The 17,292-nt window shown below is 32.3% G+C and overlaps 1 protein-coding gene across 1 annotated transcript; it reads right to left on the bottom strand.

Moving 5' to 3' along the window:
* Positions 1 to 536: 536 nt before the first annotated feature.
* LOC145677855 (uncharacterized) lies at positions 537 to 15,815 on the bottom strand. Its single transcript, XM_081748158.1, has 5 exons — positions 15,670 to 15,815; positions 8,520 to 8,582; positions 8,038 to 8,116; positions 7,432 to 7,509; positions 537 to 4,917 (listed from the first exon to the last, which is right to left on the bottom strand). The coding sequence occupies exon 5, from the start codon at positions 4,907 to 4,909 to the stop codon at positions 692 to 694; it is 4,218 nt and encodes a 1,405-aa protein (XP_081604284.1). The 5' UTR covers positions 4,910 to 4,917; positions 7,432 to 7,509; positions 8,038 to 8,116; positions 8,520 to 8,582; positions 15,670 to 15,815; the 3' UTR covers positions 537 to 691.
* Positions 15,816 to 17,292: the final 1,477 nt, after the last annotated feature.

The following is a 17,292-nucleotide window of genomic DNA, read 5'->3' as shown; positions in this document are numbered from 1 at the left end:
AAAATAATAAGATGTAGATATATAATAAAAATTAAAATATAGATATATAATAAAAAAAATGTAGATATATATAATAAAAATTAAAATTGTAAAATATATAACAAGTGTTTGAATATAATGATATATAGAATGTTCTATTGATTATTTGTACTTGATTAATAAAAATAATTAATATTTAAAATATACTATTTACAATATAGAATAAAACTATTTACAATATATAAAACTTTACATTATATGAGAGAAAAGTATTTACAATATGAAAAAAATGTATTTACAATATAAAACTATGAAAGCAATATGAAAAATCTATTAACAACATATGAAAAGTGTATTTACAAATTTTATATATGAAAAAAAAATTATTTACTATATGAAAAGATCTATTTACAAAAAAATAATGTTATTTACAAAAGGAAGGGGTGACTTTGTAGGGGTGCGAAGCCTATGTACTTATAGGTGTTTTGGTAGGCGATGAAAAGTTTGTGAGAAGTTGTTCATGTAACTTAACCGGGAATAAATTCAGCTATAGCATGTTTAAGGACAAGATGTAACATTATCATAATGTTTCCTTCCACATTTACTCATTGAACTATTTACATTTTAAAGCTATATTTTATTTGAGTAATATTTACAGCCCATTCACACACTCATACGTACGTTTTTACGAACCATAAACACGACTAAAACTTTACCCGCAATAATCATACGGTAATGTCCTATAGTCCGTTTCACTGTCATCGTTAAGTCGACGTCTTTTGTTGCCAACTTTTTGGTGAGTCTTTGTCTCAGGTCTGGACACAATGATAAACCCTTTTTTACGGGCAATTCTCCCTGGGATGTTTAACACTTTCTTTTCAATTTTTCCGCGAACTAATTTATAGAAATGATCGAAATTTATTTCCTGTAATGCGCGATAGTCTAAAGTGATTCCCCGTATCTTATATACATAGTCTACTTTACCCGTCCCAATTTCTTTTAATCTATACGCATAATTTTTTGGTCCCAAACCTATAAACGCGTTAATTTCCCACCCTTCTGGAACTTCGTCTGTTAGCTCTCCCAGGTAGGATCCCAACGCAAGCTTAGGTTTTTCATTGCGCCGCTGAATAAACATAATACTGTCAGTGTCACAGTATAATGTGTCTTTTGGTCCCACAGTTGTTAACAAATCGTAAAGCTTTAGCCGCGCCCATGATGTAATGAACGCAGCAAGTACAACGTTTGAAAACTTTAACGGCTTATTTTCGTTTTCAACGTTTTTATATGTGACAACAGCATGTTTTTCCCCAATGACTAGTACGCTTTGTACTTCGTACTGCGGTGCCCATAGGTAGCCGTAAAGCTTTTCCGGCGTGTCAACAACCACTGATTGTGACAAATCCGTTCTTTGTCCCCATTTGCCGTAGAGCGAATTGAGGAATAGCTTGGCTATGTACCTCAAGCCAGGGTTCAATCCATTATTATCCTCCATTAACTCTATGCCTTCGTGGGCATAATAATCTGCTATGTATTTTTGTTTGTCTCCTTTGCTTTTGCACCAAACAGGAAAACCAGAGGCTTCCTGCTTTAATTTCAGGAAGGAATTCACATAGTCATGGAAAAGACTATCCGAATTTCCCTCCTCAGAACCGAGTAGTTCGAATTCCCAGATTTCATTAATTTGCAGAACTTTATAACCGCTTTGTAGTGCTCTGTGCAGCTCAGGGGTACAATACGTGTCTGTTAAGGCACGTTCGGCATCACTATGTCTGCAATTGTTGACATTACTTTCTTCCATACACGTGCGACATAAGCCAAACATAAGTCTACCGTTACACGTATACGGCAACACCGGAAAAAAGAGATCTTTGGGGGGCAAGATGGTGCATTTAACCAGCCCGTGAATACTTTCCACTTCTGGAAAGTCCGGCCCCTTATGTATTTTAGGCTTCCCTACAGGCATCGGCTTACGAGCCATCACATACGGATATAACGATGTTACATCCAGATACTGAATTGTTTCGTCATTGCTACATTCGTACAATGCATTAAAGCATTCAGTACGACCACCATGAAAACCTTCTTTAGGTGCAAGATGATTGACAAGGTCTTTACACTGAGTTTTGATAAACTCCTGTATGGACTTGTCCTTCTTCACCATGCTGTCCCATTCACATTCCCATATCTCAACAACATTGAGATTTAATTTCTTAAGGAATGCGGTTTTTGTGATCGTATTTTCATACCGTTCCTGCATTGATGTAGCATGACTAGAGGAACTGTCAAGAGGCTGATCCCGAAGCGTTGTATAACACTTCGGGCACCCGTGGAAGTAACACCCGTTAAATTCGTATGCAGTTTTTGTCAGGTTATCAAACCCATCGACCTTATATTTACCAAAAGATCGTTCCAATCCATTCCCAGAATGTTGAATTCTTTTTCCTTCGGTACGTTCCAAATACCGTAACCAATACATTGCTTTTAAGCTCTGCTGGTTACGATGATCAAACCCGAGAGGAGGAATAACTGGAATCGTTTCTTCAGGTAAGTATGTAGACCGATACGTTAGTATAGCCAAACTTGCAATAGTGGACGATGAAATAAAACATTGAATACCGTGAGTTTTTTCCTCGATCAAGTTTGAAAATTTGATGACCGCTTCAGCGAGGATTTTAACATCGTTGCGGCAGTACATTACCATCTCCTTGTGCAGATCATACTGCTCACCACTTAAAGCACGTTCTTGGTGCCAGGTGATTAATTGCTGTCGATCGGAAGAACTCATACTGTCAGGATCAAAAAACTTAACATCAGGAATCTTACCTACATAATTTTGATTTTCAAACGTATTAAACAAATATGGGAAATATCCCTTTCGTAAATTACCGCGCAAGCCTAAAGTTTTGGGTAATTTTGACAGCTTAATACCCATATAGAGGTAAGTATCCCGGAAAATAATTTTATTACCAAGCCGCATTTCAATAATTTTTTGACCCTGCATAATAAGTGTGGGAGATAAGCAATGTTTTTCTATTAAATTCCTACAACTGAACTGGACATCGTAATTAGAACCATTGTGCGAAAGCACAATGATTTTTTGAAACTTTGGACGAGGCATTAATACGAAATTAATGAACTCATTGATCGTTGAAAAGTCAAACTCACGTTTTCCCTGTTCATTTCCACAAACAAAGCATGGATCATCCAGCTCTGTGTCCTTGCAAGCATGACATATATTCCTGCAAACCACATAGTTAACGCAGTGTTCTTGTTCCTCAGATTCATTCTTACGAAGTAACATCGTTTCCACATCAAATACGATGTATAGGAATCTATCAATATGTGAATGACTGGACTTCTGAACATAACAAATATGGTCAGCGTTTACATGCTTGTCACAAGACTTACACAAACGCTCACCACATTGATGCTCAGATTTCCTACGACGTAAATCGTACATTTTAGCACATTCGGTACAAAACCTTGTTGTTTCACATATACTCTTGCCACGTCCAATTACACGCTTATGATTCGTAAAGCATTCAGCCGAAGGAAACAATCTATGACAATCATTACACTCCCGCTTAATATCATCAGCACATACCTCGTGGTACACTTCGCATGCACTGCACTTAGCACCACACTTATGGTATTGTGCATGATTATATCCCTGTAAACAATGCCTACAATATCCTCTCATACCCAACAGAGAGGTGATGCATGTAATTAGTTCATAATGACCTTTTTCGTAATGGATAAGGATTTGTTTTTCTGCTTTTACTCCCGGATAAATTACATTGTACTCTCGGTTCATGGAGTTCCTTTCATATACTACGATTTGGTAGTTGGGTGCGAGGTATTGTTGAAATTTTTTTACATCATCAATAGTACAGCCATTTTGATGCTCAATGGTAACATCAGCATCATCACACAAATCCTTGGCTTGCTTGAGTAGACGTTCAGGGTAATTTTTTAATTCATATACCTGCTTACGATTATGTTCGGCCTTTGCCATCCCAAGGATAATACTCTTGGGAAGGCAGTATATGTCTTTGTTTAACGGGATGGTACTTTGTTCATGATGTGTAGTAAGATCAACGTACTTACTAGTGCCACGTGTTTTACCTCTTCCCTTGCGAGGATTTACAGTGTGTATCCTAAAGATTACTGAATCCCCGAAAAGAAAGTGCTCGTTACTATTAAGTACGTTTTCTACTGATCTAAAAAAGGCCTCCGGGTTCAGTTCCTTCTTAGGACGCCACGTCATGTATACTGGCTTGTTTATCGTCGAGGCAGAGCTCTCGATAACCATACCAACATACATGTTATCGTCAACGTCGTTTAACGCATGCTCTTGTACATACTCAAAGAGTTTCTCCAAATAAACAACCGGGTCTTCGATTCCTATGTTACGCATGCGCTTTATAGTAATTTCCCTTCCCCGCAAGCCAAAGTATGGATAATGTTTAGTTTTATTACCAATGATGGAAAAATTATCATTTGTTCCAGCACCATACAATTGATTTTCTGGTGCAGAACTAGGACCTGGCAAATTTACAGGTTCACCCATGAACTCGACAGAGTCATCTGCAGTTAAGCCAGAAGTCTTCCCTGCAGATACCAACTCTCTAAATTTTTCACGCGCCAATACCCGGATGTTATCTTGACAAAAGAAGCCCACACGATATAAATCAATAATATCCTTCGCGGACTTACATTTTGCTAAAATAACAACAGGGTCATGCCCAAAATGCGCCAATAATGCACGTAGTAAACGCGCGTATTGCTCGTTATACACACGCACCCCTAATGCATGACATTGCGTCACTACCTCCCACGAAAAGAAAACTTCTCCACCATCATCATATCCACGTGATTCCAACATCTGCAACATAACTTTAATTGTGTTGATTCCCTCGTATGCCATCGTTGAATCTAATTTAAACAAACAATTAATTAGTTATTTCACCTTATTATCATACACTATTTTATATCGCACAAATATTTTAATTTACTTTTACGTGTAAACTTTAATTACGGTAACTTTCTAAAAGACTATGTTTACACCTCAAAGTACAAAAACAAAGTGAACTATGTTTTCACGTAAAATCTTATAAACACTATTCCTTTGATCACGGCCACTTCCAAAAATCTTCTAACTTAAAACCAACGGAGCGATGTTACCTCCACGAGTAATTATAACGAAATGATTTTCAATTGATTTATGGACTTTATTTATACTTTTTCTAATATTCTTATTCCTCTATTTATTCTGTATTCAAAAGAACACGTCCACACGATGGAACTGGTTTCTGTAGAATGACCAATTAATGATTTTGTGCTTCTTATATACACGTAAATCATGTAAATTCCCAAAACTCCACACGGTTTATAATTTACTATGTATTTTCTCAAAGATACTGTTTAAATTTATCAGTTAAGCACACTTTCCGTTAACAACAAGTAGAAACGTCTTTACTCTAGCAGTACTTCTTCTATACTGATCCGCCGCGGCTTGCTGCGCTCTATTTATACTTTCGGAAATGTAATCTCGTACCCAAATGCATTTAGTTTGTAATCTTGTACCCAAATACAATTACTTTAAAGTTTCGTACCCAGATAATTTAGTTTGTAATCTTGTACCCAGATAATTTAGTTTGTAATCTTGTACACAGACTGATTAATCATGTATCAACGAAAATATTTTCTAAAGTAATAATGCCATTTTACAAACATGTATTATTTAAAGTCATGTCACATTTTCGAAGATTTCCGAACTTAACCGAATGTTTCCGAATATTTATTTTCATGGACAATAATATTTTCATATTTGAAAAATGAACATATCTGATATAAACATTCCAATGAATAAAAATCATTTCAAAATAACATTGGCAATAAAAAAAATCCAAGTAGTAATAAAGAGGAACACAATTAAATAAAAATAACATAGTAAACAAAACATATCAAAAAGAAATAGTTTAGCAAAATCAATTAAGAAACAAGGTTAAAAAGGTTTAGAACAGTTTATGACCCAAAGCATCAGAACTTTATCAGACACCAAAGGTTAAATGAATATAATGAATTAATTTAAATAGATTAATAAAACCATATTTAATTTACCAAAATATTAAGAAGTAACAGTATCAGATTTTAAAAGATACTTAATTATTACAGTTTATTCAAAATAGCATTGAAATACTTAATTGTTACAAATTATAGTTAAAAAAATTACGTATGGTTAGAATGAAAGCTCTATTAGTTACAAATCATAGGTAAACATTAATCAGAAGAGAAAATTTATTAAATAGGAATAGCAAAATTAAAATAAATAAGGTTAGGAAAAGCATATCTATTTAAAAGATCAATTACTAAATTTCAAAGGTGTACGGCTAAAAAGCATATTAAATTAACTAAACAATTAAAATAATTAATATGATAGCTGTTCTACAGTATTCAATGAAATGCATTAACAAAGAAAACTAATATCATCAATAAATATTTTTGTGACTATTCAATTTGTAAATTTTGTATTATTGTAACTATTTTTATAATGCACTACTAATGAAAGTTCAGTTAATTTTATTTTTCTACTTTAACTGTAAACGTTAATGTCTATTTTCTCAAATGACATTAAATTCTTACAATGCAATTCTTTATATGTTTACATGAAACTCTTTGATTGTAAAATAAATACAAAGTGAAATGTAAAATTGAAAATGCAAAGTGTAAATTTAAAATTGTAAAAGTAAAATGTAAATTAAAAATGCAATTTTCACATGACTCTTTGATTGTAAAATAAAAAAATGCAAAAGTGTAAATTTAAAATTGTAAAAGTAAAATGTAAATTAAAAATGCAATTTTCACATGAAACTCTTTGATTGTAAAATTAAAAAATGCAAAAGTGTAAATTTAAAAATGTAAAAGTAAAATGTAAAAATGTAAATTAAAAAATGTAAAGATGTAAATTAAAAATGTAAATGTAAAGGTGTAAATTAAAAATGCAATTTTCACATGAAACTCTGATTGTAAAATAAAAAAATGCAAAGTGAAAATGTAATTTTCACATGAAACTTCTATTGTAAAATGCAAACGTAAAAAAAATGCAAAGTGTAAATTTAAAAAAATGCAAAAGTAAAAATGTAATTTTTACATGAAACTTTTATTGTAAAATGTAATTCATTAATTGTTTACATGAAACTCTTTAACTGCAAAATAAAAAATGTTAATGCAAAGTGTAATTTTAAAAAATTAAATGTTTCAACGAAAATATAATTGAATTGTTCATTAATTAAGTTGCGCAAGTTAAAGTTAGTTTAGTCAAAATTATTTGTCACTATGTCTTTCATTATGTAAAATTTAATATTGTAGTTTCATTAAGTTAAAATTTTAATTATTTAATGTTCATATACTCTTTGAACTAAAAATTTTAAAGTTTGCAACACTTACCACCGCTGGTTAGATGTCAACAGATCTAACAGGACACGATGTATTAATTTTTGGTGCACTTGTATGCCGCTGTCAACACTGAAACAATAAAAACATTTATTAGTATACAATTTTAGTTCTATATTTCTCATTTTGTTACAAAATTAATGCACAATAAGCTATTTAGTAATCATTTTTTATCAACTTTCAGTTTAACAATGAGCTTTTTTATTAATTTGGAACTCACATAATGTTCTCTGAGTTTTCTTTAATGAAAACGAACCAATAAATAATTAACATCAAACTAAAATAATAAGTTGCTCCGACTAAAAAGAATACAAATAATTAGTACACTCACATATTGTTCAAACATTCTTAGTATGCTCACACGAAGTGTTCGAGTAATTTATTACGAAAGGCTAAATAAATAAATAAATAAAGAGCTTGCACAGCAAACGAGTTTGTGTAACAAACTAGAGAATAAAAAAAGATACAATCCAACAAATTATTTGTAGGTTCACACTGTAAGTGTTCTGAGCTTCTAATAAAATGATCAAAGTTGCGGAACAAATTAAAGATTATTTCAAGAAACATATGTAATGTAATTAATATTGGTTGCATACTTACAGGATATCTGCAGGTTTTTTAAATTCCAATTTCTTCAAAGGTCCAAAAGAGAGAAGTCCAATTGATCTGCTGGAGTATCCTAAAACAAAAAGACATTTTTTTACTACTTGAAACAAAGTTTCTTAAGAGTTTGTGAAACAAACGAACGAATAACACCGTAGGTGTTCTACAGAGTATACTTTAGCATACGAACCAATAAAAAATAAGAAATTATTTACAAGTTTCAAGCGTAGCTGGTCTTACGACTTTTTATAAGAAATTTTTGTAAGTTCACATTTTTAATGTTCGCAAATACAATTTGCTCAGAGTAATTTATTAGGAAAGTATAAAAAATTAGTACACTCACATATTGTTCGACGAATAAAATAATCGCAACAGTTCAGTTCTAAAAGTAATATTGTAAATAATATGAATTATTTATTACATTGCAACAAGGTTGCTCTATTTGAGTAATTTATGACAAATTGTTAAAGAAAAAATACCTTTGGTACTACCTCTGATACTTCTGGTAGTACGTTCTTGAATTGACCACACCAATGGATAACCTAAAACATAACATAATTTGTATTAGATTCGTATACATTATTTATATATATTTACTTTAGAATATCTTATATGCATACACTATATAGTATAGAATACCTTATATGAATATAGCATCTATTATAAATTCTTATATGTATATATATATTTACTTTAGAATATCTTATATGCATACACTATATAATATAGATTGCCTTATATGATTATAGTATCTACTATAGATTTATATATATAATATATATCTAGCATAGCTTCTTATATATACACTATGTATATATCTAGTATAAATTCTTATATGGTTACACTATATAGTATAGATTACCTTATATGAATATAGCATCTACTATAGATTCTTATATGTATATAATATGTACTATAAAGTCTTATATGTATACACTATGTATATATCTAGTATAGATTCTTATATGTATATAATATGTATATATCTTGTATAGATTCTTATATGCTTACACTATATAGTATAGATTACCTTATATGAATATAGTATGTACTAAAATTCAAAAGATTCAGCTTAAGATAATTCTCGTGTTACGTATATTAAATCTATTAACAGAAATTTATCAACCAGCAGGCTAAAGTATGGACAAGTAGCGACAAGTCTAGTAAAAACCATAGGTAAATATCCAAGACTAGTATGGGAGAGGTCCAATATAATATGTGTTGTTTTGTAGAAGCATGTTGAATAATATATGTACAACCAAACAGAAACACGAAGTCTTAGTACAAAGGCATAGGACTACATCCAAAAAAAACAAAAAAACAAAAGAGACTCCAACTACCAGGAGACAGAAATACAGAGTATGGTTAAGTTAGCTTAGCTGTTCTTAGGAGCATGCGATTCGTAAAAATAAGTTGCTCCGCCTAATTTATTAGGAGCTTTTTTAATATTTCGGAATTAATTCCTCTGAGCTTCTAATGAAGCGATTGAATATAAGGCGAAATATAATCCAATTAAAGTTACAAAATAAAAAGCAAAAGGTAATTAGAAAACGTACAAAGCAAACAAAACAAATAGCCAGGGAGCTACAAAAATAGGAAAGAAAAGGTATTTATGTATGGCATAGCTAGAGGACAATGAAGAAAAAAATACAGACAAAAATAGGTACCGAGGAAATACTACAAGCGACGGCAAAGTAGAGAAAAAATACTACAAGCGGCGGAAAAGGTACAAGAGCAAAAAAGCCACATAATAAAGAAAGGAAACATAGATCATGGTTAGGTCAGGTTTAGAAGTTAATCAAATAGAGAAAAAGCAAAGAAAAAAACAAAAGATAAAGAACGGAAAAGACAAAGAGAAAAGCAAAACATAAACAAAGTAAACTTTGGTTAGGTTAGGTTTAGAAGGTAATAAAGCAAATAAATAAATAAAGGAAAACAAAAGACAAATAGTCTAATTGTCAAAGAGGATACAGTTATGTAAATGGCAGTAGGTGGAAAGAGAAAGAAACAAAGTAGGCAGAGAGACAGAGGAAAAACAGGGAGAGAGAGAAAAGGAATAGTTATGTAGATGGAAGTAGGTGAAAAGAGAGAAACAAAGTAGGCGGAGAGACAGAGGAAAAACAGGGAGAGAGAGAAAAGGTATAGTTATGTAGATGGGAGTAAGTAAAAGAAAGAAAAAAACAAAGTAGGCGGAGAGACAGAGGAAAAACAGGAAGGGAGAGAAAGAGAGAAAGAAGGTATAGTTATGCAGATGGGAGTAGGTGAAAAGAAACAAAGTAGGCGGAAAGACAGAAGAAAAACAGGAAGGAAGAGGGAGAGAGAGAAGGTATAGTTATGTAGATGGGAGTAGGTGAAAAGAAAGAGAGAAAAACAAAGTAAGCGGAAAGACAGGAAAAACAGGAAGGGAGAGGGAGAGAGAGAGAAGGTATAGTTATGTAGATGGGTGTAGGTGAAAAGAAAGAAAAAAACAAAGTAGGCGGAGAGACAAAGGAAAAACAGGAAGAGAGAGAGAAAAAAGCATAGTTAGGTAAATGGCAGTAGGTGAAAAGAAAAGAGAGAAAAACAAAGGTGGAAAGACAGGAAAAACAAGGGGGAGAAAGGGCGACAGAGTAGGGGAAAGACAGCGAAAAGAAATAGTTGTGTGAATGGTACTAGGTAAAACAAAATGCTAGTTGTTTCATATTCTATCTGGTATTAAAAATGTAAGATAAAACCAAAACCAATAACAGTTCAAGGAATACTAATAAAAAAGTCTCTGAAACAAACAATAAGGAAACCATGATAAAAGAAATATTGAAGCCTAATGTGTATAAAAGGGTACGGGTCAACTGAAGCTAAGCTATACAAGGTTAGAAAAAGCATCAAAATGTTAAAACTTGTGCATCGTGGCATGAGGATTAAATCAAACAAACTTATTTTATTCTGTACTCTAAGTCTAAAACATGTATTTTGTTTCTGTTAATCTGATTTAGTATTTTATAATTCACTTACTTACACAAACACATACACACTCACATACATACACTCACTCACCGACTCATTCACTTACTCATGGGCGCAGTGGCTCAGTGGTAGAGTGTTCACCTCTGGTGCTTGGGGATCCCAGGCTCATTCTCAATATAATACAGTGTTCACCTATTGTGTTAAGGGTCCCGGGTTCAATCCCATTACAATACAGTGTTCACCTCTGGTGCATGGAGTCCTTGGTTCGATACCAGCTTGCACCAATTATTTCAACATTTTCATGACAAACATTCACTTTGGATTTATTTTTTTTATAAATTGTGGTGAACAAGCGCAGTGTGCGTGGGTTTTCTCCCACTTTCTATATACTTTTAAGAGCTTATTTTAGCTCCCATATTTAGTTCAAACATCTTAGATTGTTCAGAGTTTGTAAAAACAAACGAACGAATAAAATAATCACCGTCTCCTTTAGCCTAACCGGTATAAACGTGGGACTTAAAGATTTCATTTTTTCATTCACTCACTCAGTTACACACACACACACACAGAGTCACACACTTACTCACTCATTCACTCACTCACTCACTCAGTTACACACACACACACACACACACACACACACATACACTCACTCAGTTACACACACATACACTCACACACTTTTTAACGAGTGTTATTATAAATAACACAAATGAATAAATAATTAACACGGAACTTTTAATAAAGTGATGAAACTAAAATAAACATAAGTTATTCCAACTATTTTATTAGGAAAGTATAAAAGTAAGAATTGCCCCTTAGTTCCTTGATGGTATGCATTCCAACACTACAACAGTGTCGCACCTTATTGCCTAACCTCATAGGATAAATCTGTCCTGATATTCTTCACAAATATACTTATAGGGCACCCTCCCACGTACTGTGTAGTATCCATGTAACTGTACTCGCTTAACTAATTTTACAACAAACCAGTAAACCGCCCCACCACTCTTTCTTTCTTATCTTGCGCCGTCCATGTTACGGAATTATTTGTAGGTTTACACTCTATTTTAACACGAAGCTTTTAATAAATTAAAATATTCTCACATCTTTTTTAACAGGTAGCTTCTAATGAAGCGTAGGAATAAATAATATGGGTCATGCATAAGGGTCATATTTTAACAAGGAGCTTTTTAACTTCCCACACCTTGTTCGAGTCGAGGTATTAAGAAATAAGAAAAAATAAAAATGTGTTCACATATACTGTTCGAACACCTTATATATGTAAGGAATTAAAAGAAAGAATTCAATAAATAATTTACAACTTTTCATAGAAAAGGAAAATATAAAAATAAGCGTAGCACGTAAAATTGGTAAGTCCATGATTGAACCGGGATCACAAGTGCATGAGGCAAACGTCTTACTACACCAAAATATGCAAATGTCACTTTGAAGGGAAGCGTGGTGAGTCAAATGTGTTCCGCCTAATTGTATCAACGTATGCAAGTTTTGCATTTATTTTAAATACGATAGTAAATTGTTTTTTTTTCTTATCTACCTTCAAAATTTTGACAAATATAACTATAGGGTCCAAAACGTGCAATGTGGATGTTCGTAACCTACAATCCTGCTCTCATAACCACAGTGATCATTTAGTATAATATTCCATTCTCAATTAAGTTTATAAATGCTGCAAACTTTCTTCCGAAATTCCTTGTGATTTATTTCTGTCATTAAATTTATCGTGTCTTCCGTAAAAAAAAAACTTTTTCAAACTCCACTTTCTTTAAATTATTTATAGGTTCACAAGCTATGCTTATTCCGAGCTTCTATAAAAAGCGTAGCAATTAAAATTGCACAACAAACAATTTATTTTTCAAGTTCGCAAATACAATTTGCTCCGACTAATTTATTAAGAGAATACAAATAAGAACAACTTTTCATAGAAAAGGAAAATATAATATAATCAAACAAAAGTAAAAAAGAAAAAAAATCTTATCACAGCCTGACCGAGGATCGAACGCGCGACCTTTAGTGCATGAGTCCAGCGCTTTACTTACTAAGCCACGAAACAACGCAATTTTAATCTAACGCTTTTCCAGCTAGCACATGTTTGTATCAAAGTTCAACATTTCAGTATACTAGGGAAATTATATTTTTTGCTTTCAACGTGGTAGCACATTTAATTTTTATGACAAACAAGAAATAATTTTACCGTTCTGACTAATTTTTACAATGTATAGAAGAAATATTAACTGTGTTTGCTCCTAGTTTTATTTATTTGTACAAAATGTCTACTAACATGCAATGGCAAAATATATTTTGTTCATTCAAAATGGTTTGCATTATGGTCAAATAATTATAAGTAAAACTATAATTTGTACAAGTACCTGTAATAAATCAGAATTTGTTCAACTAATTTATTACAAGGAAGTTAAAATCTTGGCAATGAAATCTCATCTTCAAAGCAAATATCTCAACGAACATTCAAAACCTAAATTCCGTAAAATTGATTAGGACTATTACAAGAAACTTATTAAATACTAAAATAACGTGCGGTTTTACCAAGGAAAGTTCAAATTTATACTTTAGGGCAGGGCAAAGCGTTCACCGTTGGTGCTGCCCTACAATTGCATTTCAATATATCCAATAAACAAGCTATCCTAACCACTAGGACGATTTCAAATCTGTTTCCTAAATCAATTCAAATTGTTCTTACTGACAAAAGTGCTGTAACAAATAAACATTAATCCTGTACAAAACTGTAGAACCCTGTAGGTTTTGTTTTCAAAGCAATAATTTAAGTCTTAGTTCATCTTATTATTCATTATATTATGCGTGTTCTTACCACATTCTTTATAACTTAATGCCAAATATTCTACGGGTTCCCCAGGTCATAAAATAATTACTAGTTTCTCTAAGAAGCTATGCTTCTTCATGGATTCTCCCACCCACATTTTCATTTCGTCAAACTTCCTATAAAATTGTTTCTGTAAATAATTAGTATGCTCTTGGAATGAACTAAAACACAAAAAGGTATAAATTAATTAGCTAGTAAGAAGTTCTCTACTAATGCAAGTCGTTAAACTTAAAATAGGCTAAAATCTTATCTCTATTGCCCAGTTTTTCGCAAGCAAAAGCAATATTCAGCAATCCGTGTTCACGGCATAATATTTTTATTAAACTTTAAAATTAATCCTGTTCCTTAAAGAAATTGTCTACATATACAGTAATTTTCTGAAACTAGCAAAACTCCATAAAAAATTGAAATGTCCTAAAACAAATCTACGCCTATCATCACTTAAAACTCAAATTTAAATTGTTCTTAAAATCTGTCATAGGGGATGAACGCCGGAACAAGTTATAGCTACCAAAAAAAATCCATAGAAACCTATTTCTTGCTAAAGTAATTGATTTAATTAGCCATCGCTCTGTTCGCAATATTACAATAAAACATATTAATTTAAACGTAATCCTACCATTACGTACAATGTAAAATCCTTTATGGTTTCTCCAAATTAAAAAAAAAACTTTACGGAGGTCTTGTAACTGTTTTCTACACTTAGTTCTTACTTTAGTTCATAGGTGGCAGTAAACGCATTGTTCACAAGCCATGTTTTGTCTAACTGCTCTAACTATGTAAGTCAAAATAATGCCCCACAAATATAATACTGTTTTGTTTCATACCCGCAAAATTAATACTAATGAACATACGCTGTTTCAACTAGGTATATAAAATCATGTGACCTATAATTTCTGTATAAATCCTAATGTACTACAACAATTTAATAGATTCACATTTTAAATAAGGTAACATCACAAAATCTAATTTTCTCTAATTCGACCTTCCCAAGCTATCCGTATTAAATCAATCTGCAGTAAAGCATCGTTCATTCTCATCAACCAAATTCGTTTTTAATTAAAACTACTGGTTCAATTCGTAATGTAATCCAGTCAATAATAGGCTTTGTTCTCTTAATACTCAAGAAAACATTAAAATATGTAATAGTATTTCATAAAACTGGCCAAAAGTAAATATATTTCCCCACTCTGCCTAAAATACGTACACGTCACCTATAAGCTACGTGTTCAATGCCCGGTTGAAAAGTGTATAACCATAGCCACAGTTTTCATCGTTTTTACAACAAACAAATGCCAAGGTTTAGCCCACTTCTTCCAATTAAAAGGAAAGCCTAAAATCTAAATTCATATCCATTAAGCTACCATTAAAATTTTATTTTTAGTAATTAAAGCTCTTCCGTGGCTAGGTGGTGGTGTAAAAAAACCAGTTAATTCCTCCAGTTTATGTGGCCTACATTAATCTATAAGTTCATGTCTCAAATAGCCTTGGTGAAAAAAAGCTCTAAATTTACAATCAATTACATTATAGGCCCTAGTTCCATTCCCAACGCGAACTTCTATATTTCCACATTTAATGTTAAGCAAAATATTACGAGCCTCAATAATAAACAGTACATTAAACTGAAATTCAACTTAACTCTGTCTAAAATAATAACATCCAATTCTGTCTATTCAATAATATTTATGAATACAGATCTAGATTGAAACAAAAAAATAATATACGCGTGTATATTATTATTATTCAAATTTACTCCAAACAAAGCGTATAATTCCAATAATGCATCTAAAATTGTTTAAATATAAAATAAATCAAATTAAACTTACCAATGCGATCGTAAATCAGCGTACAAATATTAACGAGATGCACTATTCACACTACACATTAACAAAATCACCAGTTAAAAATCTTCGGGTGTTCCCTCTCCAAAATCTTGATTCAAAAGAGGGTTCAATACTGATGTACTAAAAGTTTATACCTATTATGCCCTCCCTCAAAGAGGGGGAGAAGATGATGCAGTCATGCTTCCTCATTGTCACATGTGCAAACGTTGCCAAATGAATTATTTTAGTGACCTCTATCTTCTTACTCATCCTAAGTAGGCTACGGTCTTCACTCATCAAAACCAAACAATTAAATGACAATTTGACAACACCGATGAGGTCATTCAGTTGTTTTCCGTATGCAATGGGAAATTTCCTCCGTGTCTGAGGGAGTAAAGTATAATTTACATAAATAAGATAAACGTGGTCTAGCGTTGGTTTACTTCCTTTAACTCGTGACTCATAATCTAAATGATTTCATCTGTTGTCCACGATGTCATCAAGTGCTTTTTTGTCTTGAAACACTGGTTTCAATAAAGATATCCAATAAATAAAACAATAGTTTCTTCTTTAATAGGGCAAGTTTATAATTCAATTTTCATTATTATAATTCAATCACTAAAATATATTTAATCTGTGTCAGTAAAATGTACACCTTGTGGAAACATATGTGGTTCTCTGTAAATCATAGTGTTAAAATATTCTCAATAGTTCTCCATTGGCAAGCAATTAGCGTACACCCCCTTTGGCATGGGTAATTCGGGTTCAATTCTCAATGCGGGTCATATGGTTCGGGCCTACATTAAGCTGAAGGTTTATGTCTCAAATAGCCTTGGTGTTAAAAGAAGCGCTAAATTCACAATCATATACATCTTTAATGTGGAAACCCTAATTTAATTCCCTGCGGGAGCTCATATTGTATGTTAGTCACTAGGTCCGCGTCTCATATAGCATTGGTGGTAAACTCAAAACCAATTCAAACTTAATCGTTAGCCTACGTCTCAAAGTTTCCATTAACAGGTTTATGTCTTATATAGCCTCTTTGTTTAAACTCAAATAAGCACAGCTCAAGTCCAATCCACGGGGGGCTCATTTATTTAAAAGTACTGTTCAATTTTCAAAATGGACATCTGCTCAAATATTTTATAGCGGGACGTATAATTTAATCGCTATGAAAAATACTCACTAACGTTCTTGCCTTCAATGCAAGTGGTCCCGGGTTAAATTCATGGTGGGGCACTCGATCAAAATGTAAAACATTTTTTATGTCCTAAATAAATTTTTTCTTGGGCCAGACAAATGTCTGTATAGTATCTATGCCCCCTTCCCATAATAGTGTGCTTGTCATGGTCCATAAAACCAAATTTAACTAGTAATATCATAAAACATGACAATACTAAATGCCATATGCCTTCCACAATATTAGTATTGTACCTCAAATAATATTCATTAATACAAAATCAATTTAAAATATGTCCAGTGTCATATAATCTAGAAATAATTATTAGTTACACCTATCCGTATGCATTTCTAGACGTAATACACAAATCATATGGAAGTTTATAAATTCCAGCTTAGCTCTCTCTAAATAAGAATGTATGGTCTCTTTGATTTTTTAACAAAGGA

Source organism: Thermobia domestica, chromosome 2 (assembly GCF_964235325.1).
Source record: "Thermobia domestica chromosome 2, izTheDome1.hap1.1, whole genome shotgun sequence".
In the NCBI taxonomy this organism is placed as follows: Eukaryota; Metazoa; Arthropoda; class Insecta; order Zygentoma; family Lepismatidae; genus Thermobia; species Thermobia domestica.
The sequence above is the reverse complement of the archived record's forward strand: the minus strand, read 5'-3'. Positions and strand labels throughout refer to the sequence as shown.

What these genes read in the sequence shown, in the direction of transcription:
- LOC145677855 (XM_081748158.1), bottom strand. Translation starts at nt 4,909, where the DNA reads ATGGCATACGAGGGAATCAACACAATTAAAGTTATGTTGCAGATGTTG.